Source organism: Paraphaeosphaeria sporulosa (genome assembly GCF_001642045.1).
Source record: "Paraphaeosphaeria sporulosa strain AP3s5-JAC2a unplaced genomic scaffold CC84scaffold_1, whole genome shotgun sequence".
Classification (NCBI taxonomy): domain Eukaryota; kingdom Fungi; phylum Ascomycota; class Dothideomycetes; order Pleosporales; family Didymosphaeriaceae; genus Paraphaeosphaeria; species Paraphaeosphaeria sporulosa.
Window position 1 is genome coordinate 4,701,899 of NW_017253360.1, and position 16,008 is coordinate 4,717,906.

Sequence of the window (16,008 nt, forward strand, 5' to 3'; positions counted from 1 at the left end):
CGAAGGTGTGCCGAATGTCAAAATGTGAACGATGTGGGTTTAGGGCCTGCAGCTCTGACGCAACGCTACACGGTACGGTGCGTGAATCGCCGAGGCGGTGGCGGGTGATATGCACAGAGCTTTCTTGGTCTTCAAAGAATTCATATAGCGCGTCTCTGCTATCGGTCGTACACACACACGTACACGAATTTCTTTGTACGTTGGCTGAATTCTGGCATTCTGCAACCGCTGCCAGACACGTGCATAACGGCTATCGCTATCGCATGCGCGCCGCTTTGGTCATTGGTGCGCACCCACCACTTCACAGTCCACCTTTGCCGCAAGACATTCACCACCAAGTTTCCTTTGGAGATAGTTCGGTAGCGCTAAGCGTCACTGTGCTGGGCGAAGCTCACAAAGATGCAGCGTGGCTCGTTCTCGTTCTTCCACCGGCCAATCAGCTGCCGCGCATTGCCTCGTGTTTGGACTCCGCGTCGCGAATAGCTACCTATCAACTCACCAGAATGCAGGGTCCCGGTACATATCGACCTTGATATTGCGCAATCAACAACGGCTCCCTTTGCTTGTTCCACGTCTTCGCAACCAACGCTGTGAAATAGCGAGTTCTCTGGGCGCGGCTGCCCTTTAAGCGGCACTCCTCCCACAAGCAACCTTGGAAGCATACCATCTGCCAGCCATGAAGTTTGGGCACAATCTGTCCCGGAATCAGGTTCCCGAGTGGGCTTCCTCCTACATCAACTACAAAGGCCTAAAGAAGCTCATCAAGACCGCCGTCGAATCCGTCAAGAGTGGCGAAGACCCTGATCTTGCAGGCAAGTCTTATCGACATCATCCTGGTGTACGGAGGCTCACAGAGGGCGCAGAGTTCTTCTTCTCCCTCGACCGCAATCTGGAAGATGTTGATGGTTTTTATAACAAGAAATATGCCGAATACAATCGGCGTCTCAAACTCCTCGAAAGGCGTTATGGTCGTGCTGCTCAATTGCCCGAGGGCATTGATCGGGATGAGAAAGAAGATCTAATAGGTGCGCTACTTGAGTTGCGCAGCGCGCTGCGTAACCTTCAGTGGTATGGCGAAGTCAATCGACGAGGCTTTATCAAGATCACAAAAAAGCTGGATAAGAAGATTGCAGGCGTGACAACACAGCAGCGATACTTACAATCAAAGGTGTATCCCAAAGCTTTTGCGCACAACATCCCCTTGGGCAAGAATCTGAAGGATATCAACGATTGGCTATCCGGATTAAATGAAGTGAAAACTTTCGACGACACCGGCTCCTCACATTCAGCAGCTTCCCTTGGCAGGATTCCGGGAGCTTCTTTGAACCTTCCTTCGAGCTTATTGGATAGTGTTGACCAGGCTATTCGAACTGATGATGCAGAGAACCTCTCTCGCATAACATCAGATATCTCGACGAGATATGACCTCGCTGCCATTTCCACCTCTGTTCAGCAGACATTGCTGAACTTCCTTCAGCGTGCGATTTCATGTCGCGCGAAGCTTTGCATGGTTGCGTTACTGTCTCGTCTTACTTCTCTGGAAGAAGAAGACGATATCAACAAGCGCAATTGCATCCATCGTCTCGTCATTACCATTGGGCGTGCAAGGACCGGCGAGACTCAGGGCTCTGACGGTCAAGTTCTACCAGCATCCACGGAACCAAACTTCATTACCCCAGCTGCTGCTCCAAACAGGCTGCCTCTGCTAGGTAGTACAACGGAAAACGAGTCCAACGGACTTCTGAGTGACGCGGATGAAACCGTGCAGCTGCTCGACTATCTGCTCCACAACGTTCAACCGGCGCAGCGAGTTTCTCTGCGATCACGGGATACGTATGGACGCCTACCGCTCCATTACGCTGCTCAATATGGGTTCGTGGCAGTCTTACAGACTATCGTCAAACATATGCAAGCATGGAACCAGTTCGACATCACCAGAGGCATTGATTCTCCAGCTTGGCAAGACACCGAAGGCTACGCACCCATCCACCTTGCTGTCATCGGCGGCCATCCACTAGCGACTCAGACCTTGCTAGAAGCTGGCATCGCCGCAACTTCTGCAAACACCGTGATACCCAACTCAGGCGCAGTATTAGCTGTGGCCACGCAGTCAAATTTTGTAAGGATTGTCAAACTTTTGGTGGACGCGGGAGTCGATGTCAACTTTCGGAGCGAGCAAGGCGAAACCGCGTTACATGTTGCCTCGCGTTTCGGCCACGAAGAAAGCGCCAAAGCACTTCTTGCAGGTTCCGCGCTGCACAAGGCGGAGGTTGACATTCCCGAGAAAACCTTCGGTTGGACACCACTTTTCATCGCCTGTGTAGACGGCCATGCCTCTATGGTACGGCTTCTCATCGAACACGGCGCGGACCTTGACCGCGCAGACAGTGACGGGTGGACGGCTCGTGAGCATGCAGCTCTTCGTGGGCACATGGACATTATCAAGGTCCTGGAGGAAATCGCACCTGCAAAACCAGGAGTTGCGGAAAGCCTAGCCCCGCCAACACAGGTGTCTTCTCTTGAAGAACGCAGATCGAAGAACTTGAGCAGGGAAGGCTCTTATCAGCAAAAGTCCGTTGAGTCGTTGAAGTCCTTCGGCCATCGATATCTCACAGATCAGACCATGGTTCTAGTCAGCTTAGGTTCGATGGACCCTCGCAAAGATGTTCCAGCGGTCAAGCTGGACGATATACCATTTTCGGACGCGCATGCTACACAATTGGACACAGCTCTTTCGGTCGTTGTGTCATCCTCAGGCGCGGAAGGCGAACCTACTGTTGTTGACCTCCCTGTCCAGGAGAACATCAGTACAGAGCCAATTACCTTCAAGACAAAGGACATCTCGAAGGTCAAGATTCTTTTCGATATCGTGCCAACCTATGCTGGCTCGAATGACCGCATTGTCGGACGCGGAGTTGCCCTCCTTTCCACGTTCAAGACCATTCTTGGCTCGAAGCGAATTCCTTTGCAGGGTGATCTCAGCGTCCCTATCGTTGCCGCGAGCACCATGGACGTCATTGGATCGGTTAACTTCAACTTTATCATCATCACGCCCTTCTCTCATCCGAATCTATCCATCACAGAGCAGCATACGTATTGGAAGACGGTGGAATCCACTATGGTGATCGGGCATAGAGGCCTCGGAAAGAACACCAACACTCGTGACTCTCTCCAACTTGGGGAGAACACTATCTCCTCTTTCATCGCGGCAGCCAATCTAGGCGCGGAATACGTCGAGTTCGATGTCCAGCTAACGAAAGATCACGTCCCCGTCATTTACCACGATTTCCTTGTCAGTGAGACTGGGATTGACGCACCGGTTCACACCTTGACCTACGATCAATTCATGCATCTGGGTAGGCGCCAAGCGCCACAGCAATCTAAATCCGGTTCCCCAGAACACGGACGCAGTATGAATGATACCACAGACAACGGGGCTGCTCCTTTGCCACGGAGATTGCGCTCATACTCGGTGGATCACGGACAGCAGATGAAGATGCATGCCTATCACGAAGCGCAGCACGTTGAACGAATCAAGCACACGCGCGACTTCAAAGACAAGGGCTTCAAGGGAAACAGCAGAGGTCACTCCATCCACGAACCCTTCACAACGCTGGAAGAAATGTTCGCAAAACTGCCGGAAAGCACCGGCTTCAATATCGAGATGAAGTACCCCATGCTCTACGAATCCGAGATGGAAGAAATGGACTCCTACGCTGTCGAGCTCAACTCCTTTGTCGACACGGTGTTGCGAATGGTGTACGACAAGATGGGCAGTCGCAATATCATCTTCTCATCTTTCAACCCCGACATCTGCCTCATGCTGTCGTTCAAACAGCCTTCCATCCCGGTTCTGTTCCTCACCGATGCCGGCACTAGTCCGGTCGGTGATGTCCGCGCGGGAAGCTTGCAGGAGGCTATTCGGTTCGCCAGTCGATGGAATCTTCTTGGTGTCGTGAGCGCGGCGGAACCCCTCGTTGCTTGTCCACGTTTAATCCGGGTGGTGAAGGAGAGCAGTCTAGTCTGCGTCAGCTATGGCACAAAGAATAACGACCCCAAGAACGTGCAGGTAAGCTGATTCGTCGACAAATCGTTAAATTCTTCATTAACAACATATAGATCCAGAAACAAGAAGGCATCGATGCTGTCATCGTCGATCTCGTTCTCAAAGTGCGAAAGGGTCTCACCGCCCCTGCTGAAGGGGATGTGTCTGTCAATGGGTCTGCGACGAGCGGGAAACTGACTGCATCGACGGATCCTTCGGTGCTTGCTGATAGCGGTGTGAGTACGACGGCTTCTTCGGATGGTGGGACAGATGCGGCACAAGCTATGCCAAATACTTCATAGGCGCACGCCGTTTCTGGCGCATGATCAACTCATGACCAGGCGTTTCGTTTGTTTGAACAGGCCTCTAGCACGTATATGCTTTCAAATCATTAAGTGCCCACACACTTGAGGGCAGGGCTATGAATGTCATGAAGTTCGCACTATGCGTTCTCGAGTTTCGGAAACAAGACAGTATCCTTCACTCTGCACGAGATCGAGCCAGATCTTGCAGCGGGCATAAGCACCAGATCGCCTAGCCTGGGGAAAGACAAGGTACCAAAACTACCACGCTCTGTTGTGATCTCCATCGTCCATACTCAAAGACTTCTCGCCCCCTCGCACGCCTCCTCACGCAACAATATCACTTTTCTTTTTCTTCGCTGCTTCCTTTACCGATTCCAGCTCAAAAGAACAAAAGTAGCCAATGAGGTCCTCCAGCCTGTAGAAACTCAAGGAACGATGCCTCGTCTCCAGTCGTGTCCTCCTATCAATTCCGAGGCTCACTCGTGGCCGTGAGCCATGGGACCATCCATGTTCTTGGTGAATACTGGCCTGTTCCCTGGCCGATGTCTAGTCCGCGAGCGAGAGGTAGTCGGTGAGATTGACTCAGATGCCTGGCTCTTGGTGATTGTGGCATCTAAGTGTCCCAGTCCCGTGATAGTCGGTGAGCCGGGCTTAGTTTTCTGCGCTTGATTTGCTTGGTACCCTTGACTTTAACGGTGAGAACCGACCCCACGATGCTGATGCGAGTAGAGTAGAGCGCATCCGATGGCCGGGCTTGGTTCTATGCGGCTTGGAGCACACTCGGAGTCGCCGTGCTTGTTGGTCCTGACGGTTCCGCCAGACCCGCATTGTTACTGTCCACAGGCGCGTGACTGGGTTCGGCGATGCTGGACGGAGCCTCAGTGACGATTACGATGACCGCGTCTTTATCGCCGTAATTTCCAGTATCTATAGAGAGCATGCTTTCTTGAGGCTGAAGGGGTTGTATGAACTTCGGAGTCGACCTCCTCTCGTTCTCGAAGAGCTCCCGGGACTCAACCTCCACCAACAGAACATGACCTTGGTGATCGAACAGGCTTACTCCCGAAGCAATGGGCTTGGATTCACGGCTAGAGAAGCCGCACGTTGCCGTCGCGTAAATCCTTTCTCTGCATGTCACAGAGTCCATGTTCAAGCTCCCACTCGGATACTTGTGATCTTCCCAATCCGCAGTCAAGCGCACACCGACTGCATTTGCTTGTTGTTCGTGGTATTGCAGTAGGTGGTAATGATCCCAGTCCTTGTTGTAGAACGTAACACCTTGAATTCGAGGCATCGACATATTGGTAGATCCGACAGGGGAGTCTTGTCGGTCCTTCTCGCATGTCTCAAGTGCGGCCATTTTGAGGGTCAATCCGTTGACATGGCCCAGAGGGTGATAAGGCTTTTCCCGTGGAAAACACGTCCCATTCTCCAAGTAGTGTTCAGCATACGTCCCATGCTCTTCGGGTCTCATGCGATATGGATTGAAGCCGGTGTTGGCGTCCGTATCGTTCCAACGATGTGGTTTCACTAAGGTTTTCTTCGAACCCTCAATTAGGTGCCCATAATTGTGATATCGCATACAAATGCGATTTATATTCAAATTGCCTGAGTGAGTGTCCGTGTGAATGTGCACGGGGTGGATGCCTTTACACCATGAAATTGTATGGGCAATCGATTATCCACCAGTTGAGCACGCAACTGCATTTTCTATCCTCTCTTGAGGAGACATGTTAGCAGACATGTGTCTAGCCATGGTGTGAATTTGGGCGATTGGCAAATTGATGAGTACGTCTCTCGCCTCTACTAGAAACTTCAAATTGGAGCATTTCTAGAGAGAATGATACGTACTTGGGCCATCGCCTAGGGTCTTTTCGTACCTGGGGTTGCAAGTATGAACTAGGATTGTACAAAGTTTGCAACACCGTCCAATTTTTGAGGACATTAAGTCGACCCAAGATAAGCCATGCAAAAACACTGATAATACAAGTTCCATGGTCCTCGGATCACATGTAAAGCCACCACTTGACTTCTAGCAAAAAGTTTGCAATGGTGACCAGGTGGTAGTTGATGATAGATCATCAGGTGTTAAGGAACGGGTAACATATGCATCTACACAATAGTGCATGTTGGGGCCATCCGCTCCACCGTAGGGCTGTTCCGGAGGCTCAAAATCTGAACAGATCGATAATTCTGCCGCTCTCTGCTAGCATATGGCATATTTCCACTTCTTTGGCTAATTTTCCCGGCAAATATATGGTACAGGACGACCTCATAGTTGTGCCAAGCAGGTGACCAACGGGTGTTCTATGGCTAGACTGACATACTCGTCGAAGTGGAGATCTGGGTATCTCGGCTTCATGTTATCATATCAATCTGGGGTGGGAATACGCTGAGAGATATTAGGGTGGTATTTTGGATCGGGATCGCGAATACTATCCGCAGCTACTTTTGCATTGACCCATTTCCCTTCCAAAGACTGTGTTAGAGAAGCGAAAGCAAAATTGGGTAAGCAGATGATGTTGAGAGCTAGGAGGAGGAAGATCATCCTGGACACAATACGAGCATGGAATCAGATGTTGGCATATGGCTGAGTCGAGGAGGAATGCGAGCAGAGTTCAGAGAAGGGAGCTATCAGACTGTTGAATGATTGGGGAACACGATCCGTATGGCCGTCGACACCTTTCGATGGGACTGGAAGCGGGTAGCAGTGGGTCGGAAGATAGTTCCTTCCCTGCTCGGTGCGTACCAGAGAAAGAGGCATCGTCGCAAGTGGAAAGGACTGCAGATCAATCCTGAATTTACCATTCTATGGAGGTAAGAATGAGGTCGCCTCAGAGAGCGCGCTCATATTGACTTTCTCAGGTGGCCTTGTTCCTCCTGCGACTGCTCACAAAATTGAAGACGCATTCTTACGAAAGCAGGCCGTAATCTAGTATCAGTAGTTTGTACCATTCGCGATCAGATTGCGGATCTGTTGCGCATCCTAGGAATTGTCTATTGGGTCGCCTCCGTCGCGACAAGCTATGTGCCAGGTGGGATGGAGACCGGAAGGGCGACGCGAGAGGAAGAGCCACGAGCTTATCGCGAGCTAAGCTCCGCTCGCGTGTTCCTTCCCGCTCCCAGTGCCCCAACATCACAGCCCACGTCCAGATATCCTTCGGTCAAGTTCGACCAGCACTTAACCTTGAAGTAAAGATATTTCCGACATCAGCTGAGGAACGCGTCAAGCTGCGCTGACCTAAGCCGCTTTGCGGGACAGCCCTTCCAACGAAACATGCAGCGAATCAGGAATTTCTCCGTCTCCAAGCGCGCCAATTCTCCACCTGCCGCTCTCCGCCTCCCGCCGAGCGTAGTCTTCGGGCCTTATTCACACCCAGGGTGGAGTTTCGACCGAGGAAAGTTGCTCATTAACGAAGAATCCCTCGATGCATCGCAACCCCTCAATCTGCTCCCGCAGATGCCAAGGCATGGCACGGAGGAAATTACAACTATCAGGGGCGATATGAGGTCTACACGTAGGGTATAAGATGTGCTCCTAATTATCAGGTTGCGATCGACTCCGAGCTCAGTCTTCATTGTTTCTTGTTGCCACTTCGAAAGTTTCAGAGGTCGATCAGTATGCGCGTGTCCACGGTTCTTCTCGCCAGTGCGACGGCAGCTGCCGCTGCACCTACTAATGTGACGAGCTTCTACTCAACATGGATGGCAGACTCTTTCCTGTCCAAGAAGCACCCAATCGACAATCACTATGTCTCCAATGTCATCAACGAAGGCATAAGGAAGGCAGCGCTCGCACACAAGAATGCGACTCTGCTCTCATGGGCCTCCAAAGCAATCTCCTCTATCGTGGATGCCAATGGTACCATCAAGAACTGGGACCCGTACTACTACTCCCTGGATGACCAGCGCCTCGGTAACAACATCCTTTACTTCTGGGATGCGGAAGGCCGCAAGGAGAAGAAGTACGAGATTGCGGCAGCTTCGTTGAAGGCTCAGCTCGACCGCTTCCCGCGAAATGATGAAGGAGGCTTCTGGCATCGGTCTCCTACATACCCTAACCAGATGTGGCTCGATGGCATCTACATGGCCGATCAATTCTACGCGCAGTACACGGCGTATTTCCAGCCTGACAACACGACGGCATGGAACGATATCATCCTGCAATTCGACCTGATCGAGAAGCACACGAGGAACCAGACGACCAACTTGTTGGCCCATGGATATGACGGGAGCAAGAAAGCTGTTTGGGCAGACCCTGTCACGGGGGCAGCGCCGCACGTGTGGGATCGTGCGGTTGGCTGGTACTTTATGGTGCTTGTCGAGGTTCTCCAAATCTATCCCAAGGAACTGCCCGGGTACGCGCGCCTCCTGGGCTACTTCACGAGCCTCGCGGCAGGTTTGAAGAAGGCGCAGGACAAGAGCGGCGGCTGGTGGCTCATCATGGATGAGCCTTACCCTGGAGCGAAGGGCAACTACATCGAGTCCAGCGGTACGGCCATGTTCACGTACGGATTCTTGAAGGGAGTGCGTACCGGCCTGTTGGACAGCCAGTACAAGCAACCGGCAATCAAGGCGTACGATCTTATGATTGAGAAATTCATCAAGTATGAGACGAATGGAACGCTCAGCTGGGAGGGCACGGTGTCGGTTGGAAGTCTGGGCTCGAACGGCAGCTACGAGTATTATATCGGTGTACCGCTGGGTGAGAATGACGGCAAGGGTGCGGGTAGCTTCATGATGGCGGCAGCGGAGTACGAGATGCTATAGCCACATCAAAGCAAATGCAATGCAAATCACAAGTCTAATTACATCTGTTTCATCAAGAACCAATCTTGCCTTTTGTGTCAAGCAAGTCCGGACTGCGGAGGAACGCGTGATCAGGGACAGGAACCGGGATCTACCGCGCTTACACTGTACCCGTCCAGAATCTCATCCTCCACTGCCTACACGGCCCTACTCTATCCATCCGTCAACTTGTCGAATGATGCTCATCCCAATTTGCATGCGATGCGGGAACATGGCAAAGCCGGCACAGTCGATGCGCGCCACACTATTTTTACACGGCGCCTGCTGCGCTGGTCTCCCCGACAACCGTGCCCTGAAAATGCGGGCTGGCAGTCGTGGGCGCTGCACGACACGGCCACCGCCTGGCTGAAGCGCGGCTGGAAGTGGCACGGGAGTGAAACCGTCGGACCTGCGTCATTCGACTTTATGAGCCCTTGCTTGCCTTGATCGTGCTTGCGCTGCGAACTATTGAACAACTGACATTCGCTCTCACACAGGAACCACGCAGTCAACAGACCCTCGCCTTCAATAACCCAAGACTTATATCAATGTGCGCCCCCCAAACTCCACTTCTACACCCATTCTAACATTTCATAGACCACACAGCCACCCACCATGTCCTCCCCCGCCTCATCTGCCGTCTCCTCAGCCGTTTCCTCGGCCGTCTCGTCTGCTCCTGCTCCCTCCAACTCCGCCTGCGCCCAAACCTCCTTCACCGAGTTCCCCACCAAAGACGCCGCCTGCGCGGTCGGCGGCACGTCCGGGGTCCCCGACAACTACGAGGACATTCTCAAGGGCTGCTGCAAGTCTGCGCCTGTTGAGACCTGGGGCAGCGACTGCGCGCTGTGGTGTCTCGCGGCGGACCAGAGCATCGCAGACCTGCAGAAGTGCTGGCAAGATGGTGGCGTCAAGGCTGGCAGTATACAGTGCAACCAGCCGAACAATGCGACGGCGACGGGCAAGGTGAGCGGGGCCAGCAGCAGTGGGAGTGGAGCAAAGGAGACGGGGAGCCAGACGAGCGGTGGTGCGTCGAGCTCGACGAGCAGCCCCGGTGCGGCGCCCGCGGTTGTGCCGCAGGGCGTGAGCAAGGCTGGCTTGGGCATGCTGGCTATGGTGCTGGGATCAGCTGTCTTCGGTGCGATGTTGTAGGGGAGAAGATGGTGATGCGGGCGTTCGGAGTACTGGATGGATTACGGGATACAACAGCATGCTCTTCTGGGCACCTTGAAGCGCTAGGAAACGGTCTGAATGATATAGGTTCTAGGTAATTGACATGAATTGAATCCACTGGAATTCTCCCTCAGTCCGCGTGCCTATGACCCACCCGTCTTTCGCGATCAAGCTGGCGCGTCACTCTTCGAGCAATGATGGTCGTCATCATCATTTTGAGGTTTTCGGCCGAATGTACAGCACACACATTCCCGTGGCGTACAGCTGAAAAGACTTGTGAGCTTCTGTAGTTCTCTCCGCACGATAGCATTAACATTCATAAGACAGACCGCCGGGCTCCTCCATGATGTCAGGGTCATCGCCTTTGAGAATGTCAGACAGAGCGTTCCCAGGCTGTTGCAGGAAAGAAGCAATCCGGTCAACACCTTTTGCGTTTCCACCTTCCCTTTTTGTTCCAGGTTCGACACCAGAGACAGTTCCACATGTGTGCTCATTTTTAGTCTCCGGCGAGGATTGAGTTGGGTGAAGGAGACTGGTGTCCGGCTCCGAGTGGAAACTAATGCTTTCAGAGAATGCAGAGCCCGGGCCGCAGAAGCGTTGGGGTTTTTTTCTATTCGCTTGGTACTTTTTTTTTTTTCGAGCATCTTCCTGCCGCGCACATGCCCATGTAGCCACGAGGTTTGTGGACCAAGTCCAACCAGTGCCGCCCATGAAATCTTGGAGTACCCAACGACAGCGACGATAACCATCATCACCACTAACCGCTCCCTACGTAACTCAAGTTAAGCACCACACCATGGAATCTCAGGCTTCTTGTCCATTCTATCTCACGTCCAGCCTCTTCTGCGAGAGGAACGGTCTCCCAATTAGCAAATGCTGAACTACAATGCCACGTTCCTGGGCAGGTGGGATGTGCGGAGTGGGACTGGGGGAGAAGTTAGGTAAAACATGGAGGATCCATGCACAAAGCAATTGAAAGTCGGACACTATTACCAATGTATGTTTATTCGGTGTGTGTTCTAACTGAATGCCGAAAACTATGGAGTATATATGCTCGTCACCGATCCCTCTTCGCCCGGACACCGCCAAACACAGAAAGGTTTAGAGCTGCAACACATAAATGACGAAAAAGGTATCTGCACGCTCCTCGCTAAGCCGCTGTCGATGCAATGCTATGAGAAAGCGATGCAAAGAAATGAAAAAGCAAATGGAAAAGCAGTCCGAAAATCACACGCGTGTCAGTTCCACTACCACGACATCGCGCAACAAACACCAAGTGCCACGCAATAGCAAAAACAAGCGCCCAAAGGCCGTCGCCAATCCATGTCGCTGTCGTTCGCGCGTGGCAAATCCCCGTTGCGCACCCCAATGGCCCGGCTACCCATCATGGTACTGAGCCCTCCCGCACCGCGCACAAAACCACGTTCCCACACCCAATACACCTCTCTTCGCCTAACAATCCCACACACCATCAGACCGACGTGGAACACTCTTAAAATGTCGCACGACTCCGTCTGGTACTCGCGCCCACGCACCTACGGCAAGGGCTCGCGGAGCTGGTAAGCCTCCCCTCCCCCTCACACAGTCCGCAAACTTCCCTACTCGGCCAGACACGAGGAGGATTAGATTACGTTGGATGGGTGCTAAGGAGCTCTTCGCAGTGTGGTCACCGGCGAGAAGAAGCACGCGGGTGTGATCCGCAAGTACGGGCTCAACATGAGCCGGCAGGCGTTCCGGGAGAAGGCGGCGGATATCGGGTTCGTCAAGGTGCGCTGGAGAGTTTCGAGCGAGGTGCGGAAGAGAACGCGCTGACAAGGTGCAGCATCGCTGAACGTCAGAAGCTGGGTTTGCCGGGTTGGGCGGAGAGAAAAGTTGGTCGTAGGCAATCGCTCTGCAATACGAATGAGTCCTTGATTTGTCCAGTGATAGCTGCACGTGCCGTCTCTTCATCACCTTTCCAGCGGCACGGCGGGGCCTCGCCTACGACTGGAGTTTGCCGGGGGTGGTGAGTTCGGTATGCCCATCGGTATGCCCAGGGGTACGCCTATCGGTTTGTCCATCGGCATATCCCTCGGCATGTCCCTGAGCATGTCACTCTGTATAATGAATGTGCAGGGCCATTCCAATTCCGGGGTTATCCTCTCTATGGCGCCGGGGCCAGACACAGGAGCAGGCATTGGCGTTACTGCTGTGGGAAACGCGCTGTCAGTGTCGCCGTCGACTAGATCTGGTGTTTCCATCTCATCTTCTCGCGTGTCAGGCGCATCTTCTTCCGACTCTTCCTCGTCGTGGTCAACGAACAGATACTGCAGCTCTTCATCAACGTCAGACACTTCGTCGTACTCATAGACATGGCTTCGTTCGGTCGATCGGAGAGCATATTTGAGCCTGCTAGGGATCGGGTCTTGCGCAACTCTAGCGTTCGACGTCTCGTTGCGAGACTGGTTGTCTTCGTCGAGATCTTCTGCAGTGGACGGTGTTTGCGATGATCTTCTATTGCGCTGAGTTCTGGCAGGCAACGCCCGATGATGGTCGTCCTCGTCATCAAACAGTTCTTGAGATACCTCGTCATCAGTATCACGTGTTCTAGACCGAAGGTGAATGCTCCGTTGCAGCGCCTGCCGCTGGCGCTTAGCTCTGTGTGTGTCAAGCTCGTTCTTTTCGAGCGCATCCCGAGTCGTCCGCTTGCTCTTTTTGACAGTCGTCTCTGCCTTGTTCAAGGTTTCCGTCCTTTCCTCTTTCACAAGTATATTGTCCATTTTGATCGGTTTAATAGGCTGCAGTCCCATCTCCTGTGCCCGTGCAACGATATCCCAATTAGATACTCTTTTTCTTTTTCTAAAGTAGTCTCTAGAGGTGACCATGAATGGCTGAGTTCTTTTAGTACCCGTAATGGGATCGTCTACGGCCCGGTACCGGATCACCCAGTCCCACCACCAGAAACCCTGCTCTTTCCGTTTGAGAGCGGCTCTCTCTATCATTCCTTCATAACGTGACATGATTATGCTCCTATCAACAATCGAGCCCTCTTCGCTGATGATAAGCTCCCATGGGTCAAATTGCTGCGTCTTGAGCTTCACAGCCCGTGGTAATTCGAGGTTGTCGGCCTCGGGGAGTTGGGAAGGGTGATACAACCAGTGGACGCCGAATTGGTCACCATGATACTTCTTTGCGATCTTCCCAACCCAGACATGGTGGTCGCCGGTTACTTCGCATATTCCGAACACGAGGATATATTCTCCGACGCTGTAGTCGTCGTTCTTTTTCAATTCCTGCTCGCACAATACGTGACTTTGCTTTTCAGACGGTTCGGGGAACCCGGCAAAATCTGCGCTGTGATAGTGTGAGTACGACGCCTTCAGAGAGAAACGTGAGGAACTTACGCATAATTCGCAAAAACTTCCTCGCCCTTGTTTATACGCCGAGTGGGCATCAAAACGACGAAACGTCCGCTCGCCCCTTCAATCATCCTGAACTCGGCATTGGCTTTCTTATCACGTGGGGGATGATTGACCCAGTACAGCCAATTGCTCGGATGAATGCCCTGTATCGACATGTCTGGTACAGGCGTCAGCTAGGAACAAGTAGAGGGGAACCGGATTGCTTGCCTTTGGCGACTGCAAAAGCCGTCATTACAGTCTTCCCGTTGCACTCTATCTCAGCGTCAGGCAGAATCGTGCCCGTGTATCGCCCCAAACACTCGTGTGCCTTGATGTCGCCCCTCGTGAAGAGACCGTTGCCCGCGTATGGGATGGTAGACTTGCCCACCCAAAGGCAGTCGTGGGCCTTGCGGGGAAAGAATGAACGGCATTTGCGTTGGCCATTCTCGACACACTTGCCATTTCTGCACTTGCCTGGCACACACTCGCGGCCACGTCCGATGCAACGGCACCCCGTTGTACAGACCTTCTCGCACTCGCAATAAGGGAAGCGATGGGGACAGGTCGAAGGACATTTGCAGGCTTCGCGGCAGGTTGTTTTGTTCAACCTGCAAGGGCACTCTGCTCCGCAATCACCCTCATGGTCGCAAATGAATGCACCGGATTGCTCGTGTGGCTTTTGCAGGTTACTGTACTCGTCAGAGTACAGGTTGATGACCATCCCTAGTGGGGAAAGACCCTTGCTATGCACGAGGCTGATGGTTACCGGAGGCCTCGACGCTTCATGGAAGGTAGCTTCCGAGACTCGCTCCGGGACGACTGCAAGTGATCTTGGTTGTTGGCGCTTGGTGGTGCTTCAACGCAAGCGCTGCAGGTCGCAAAGTGAGTGAGGAGGCTGGGTCGTGCGAAGCGCCCAGGGTGGATCCTGCTTGGGGTTAGCGTGCTGGCATTTCACGCGTGTCGGCGCGTCTTCCCAGGGTCTGCCGCCTACCAAGTGTAGCTGGATGGTTGTGGAATTGTATTGAAGCACGTTGTCCAATCTGACACGTGCTACCCTTGCTATCATCCGACAGCAGTCGAGTGTGCTGCTGCGGTACTAGAAAAACACGGTGAAGCAGGGTGAAAGGAGGCGCCAAAGGGTGCGGGTGCTGCCGAGGCAACAAGATTTGTACAACATCTATTACTTGGCGATGGTCCTCCCTCTCATCCATGTGAAGGGATCGCGCAACTATACAAGAGGGATGTCGACCAAAGGTGACTCGTCCAGAGCCTCGCCCTGCATGATCCCGTGGACGTAACAGTCCCCAAGCAAAATGTACCCGTCGTCTTTGTTGCCCGCTGCGCGAATTACGTAAGGGCTGTCGGCGATGAGCACGATCTCATCTCCCTCGCCTGTCGCCGCAGGTATGAGCGCGAACCGTCCATGAGCAGTCGTTGCGAATCGCCGGCCTTGAGTAGCAGAGCCGAATGCGCATCCCCAGTCGCTATCATAGTCTGGGCACTCACCATTGCTCTTCTCTAGTATGGTCTTTGCAGTGTCCCACAAAGGTCCCTCAACCTCCTTTTGCGAGAGAAAGAGGCAGCTGCTCAGGAAGAGATGAAATGTCTGCTCATGATCTTCCTGGGCTGTAGAAGTGTCCCACCCATCTCTTGCTACGCAGTCCGCGCTTAACGTGTGCCAGAGAGCGTCCACAGTCACCGGTATTAGATCCACGGGATCTGTCGATAGGCCGTCCTCGTCACAAACAATGCTGTCTTTGTATGCACTCCTAGCAGCCCTCAAAATCTGGGGACTTGCAAGCTCAAACACCTCAATAAGCCACTGTACCCATACGTCGATGATGGTGTAATCCAATTCAATTGATTCTTCCATCGATTGGTATGATTCGTACATGGCATGGGCAGTCGTATGTCGAGTTACCTTGTCCAGAAACTGCCCTGTCACCTGCAGTACGTCGCCTTGGAGCAGTAATGGTCTCTTGGCATTGATTAGAGCGTAGAACGTGGCCTCGACCTAGACCTCCCGCGTGCTGCTTTGATAATCAGCATTGAATGTGATAGAACGTCCGGACGCGTGCAAAAGTCCAAGCATGCCCAAAATTTTGTCTCTGGGGTCTGATGACCGATATGAGGCGAACTGTCCGAGCGTAGAAACACATGTAGCTATCAATGGACATTTTGGTGAGGAGTTGCATCATAGCAAGTGATCTCAGGCCCCTCACTGAAGCCATGTGAGTGAGGCTAAGATCAATGATCCTATGGTAGGGAGCCCTTCATATAAAATGTGGGAGAATGTTAGTAATGCAGACCACTCCAACTG

At 52.9% G+C, this 16,008-nt stretch overlaps 7 protein-coding genes across 7 annotated transcripts; 4 read left to right on the forward strand and 3 right to left on the reverse strand.

The window, feature by feature from the left end:
* Window positions 1-313: 313 nt before the first annotated feature.
* CC84DRAFT_1192939 (GDPD-domain-containing protein) lies at window positions 314-4,590 on the forward strand. The gene is made up of 4 exons (XM_018181266.1): window positions 314-359; window positions 406-812; window positions 864-4,069; window positions 4,120-4,590. Exons 2-4 carry the CDS (start codon window positions 677-679, stop codon window positions 4,345-4,347), a joined length of 3,570 nt encoding a protein of 1,189 aa, XP_018043274.1. The 5' UTR covers window positions 314-359; window positions 406-676; the 3' UTR covers window positions 4,348-4,590.
* A 520-nt stretch (window positions 4,591-5,110) lies between these two features.
* Window positions 5,111-5,710, reverse strand: CC84DRAFT_1212396 (uncharacterized protein; the record flags this gene model as incomplete). Its single annotated transcript, XM_018182450.1, has 1 exon — window positions 5,111-5,710. One exon carries the CDS (start codon window positions 5,708-5,710, stop codon window positions 5,111-5,113), a length of 600 nt encoding a protein of 199 aa, XP_018043275.1.
* A 1,776-nt stretch (window positions 5,711-7,486) lies between these two features.
* Window positions 7,487-9,152, forward strand: CC84DRAFT_1160162 (glycosyl hydrolase-like protein family 88). The gene has a single exon (XM_018177423.1). It carries the CDS (start codon window positions 7,972-7,974, stop codon window positions 9,118-9,120), a length of 1,149 nt encoding a protein of 382 aa, XP_018043276.1. The 5' UTR covers window positions 7,487-7,971; the 3' UTR covers window positions 9,121-9,152.
* Window positions 9,153-9,302: 150 nt separating this feature from the next.
* Window positions 9,303-10,439, forward strand: CC84DRAFT_1201793 (uncharacterized protein). The gene is made up of 2 exons (XM_018181739.1): window positions 9,303-9,688; window positions 9,736-10,439. The coding sequence occupies exon 2, from the start codon at window positions 9,754-9,756 to the stop codon at window positions 10,285-10,287; it is 534 nt and encodes a 177-aa protein (XP_018043277.1). The 5' UTR covers window positions 9,303-9,688; window positions 9,736-9,753; the 3' UTR covers window positions 10,288-10,439.
* A 1,281-nt stretch (window positions 10,440-11,720) lies between these two features.
* Window positions 11,721-12,120, forward strand: CC84DRAFT_1136065 (uncharacterized protein; the record flags this gene model as incomplete). The annotated part of the gene is made up of 2 exons (XM_018176084.1): window positions 11,721-11,867; window positions 11,970-12,120. Exons 1-2 carry the CDS (start codon window positions 11,806-11,808, stop codon window positions 12,118-12,120), a joined length of 213 nt encoding a protein of 70 aa, XP_018043278.1. The 5' UTR covers window positions 11,721-11,805.
* Window positions 12,121-12,257: 137 nt separating this feature from the next.
* On the reverse strand, window positions 12,258-13,864 carry CC84DRAFT_1212399 (uncharacterized protein; the record flags this gene model as incomplete). The annotated part of the gene is made up of 2 exons (XM_018182451.1): window positions 12,258-13,641; window positions 13,692-13,864. The coding sequence occupies 2 exons, from the start codon at window positions 13,862-13,864 to the stop codon at window positions 12,258-12,260; spliced, it is 1,557 nt and encodes a 518-aa protein (XP_018043279.1).
* Window positions 13,865-14,916: 1,052 nt separating this feature from the next.
* Window positions 14,917-15,728, reverse strand: CC84DRAFT_1227644 (uncharacterized protein; the record flags this gene model as incomplete). Its single annotated transcript, XM_018183618.1, has 1 exon — window positions 14,917-15,728. Exon 1 carries the CDS (start codon window positions 15,580-15,582, stop codon window positions 14,917-14,919), a length of 666 nt encoding a protein of 221 aa, XP_018043280.1. The 5' UTR covers window positions 15,583-15,728.
* Window positions 15,729-16,008: the final 280 nt, after the last annotated feature.

What these genes read in the sequence shown, in the direction of transcription:
- CC84DRAFT_1201793 (XM_018181739.1), top strand. Translation starts at nt 9,754, where the DNA reads ATGTCCTCCCCCGCCTCATCTGCCGTCTCCTCAGCCGTTTCCTCGGCC.
- CC84DRAFT_1192939 (XM_018181266.1), top strand. Translation starts at nt 677, where the DNA reads ATGAAGTTTGGGCACAATCTGTCCCGGAATCAGGTTCCCGAGTGGGCT. An exon ending in CGAAGACCCTGATCTTGCAG is followed by an intron (nt 813 to 863) that starts GCAAGTCTTATC and finishes CAGAGGGCGCAG; the next exon opens with AGTTCTTCTTCTCCCTCGAC. An exon ending in ACGACCCCAAGAACGTGCAG is followed by an intron (nt 4,070 to 4,119) that starts GTAAGCTGATTC and finishes AACAACATATAG; the next exon opens with ATCCAGAAACAAGAAGGCAT.
- CC84DRAFT_1160162 (XM_018177423.1), top strand. Translation starts at nt 7,972, where the DNA reads ATGCGCGTGTCCACGGTTCTTCTCGCCAGTGCGACGGCAGCTGCCGCT.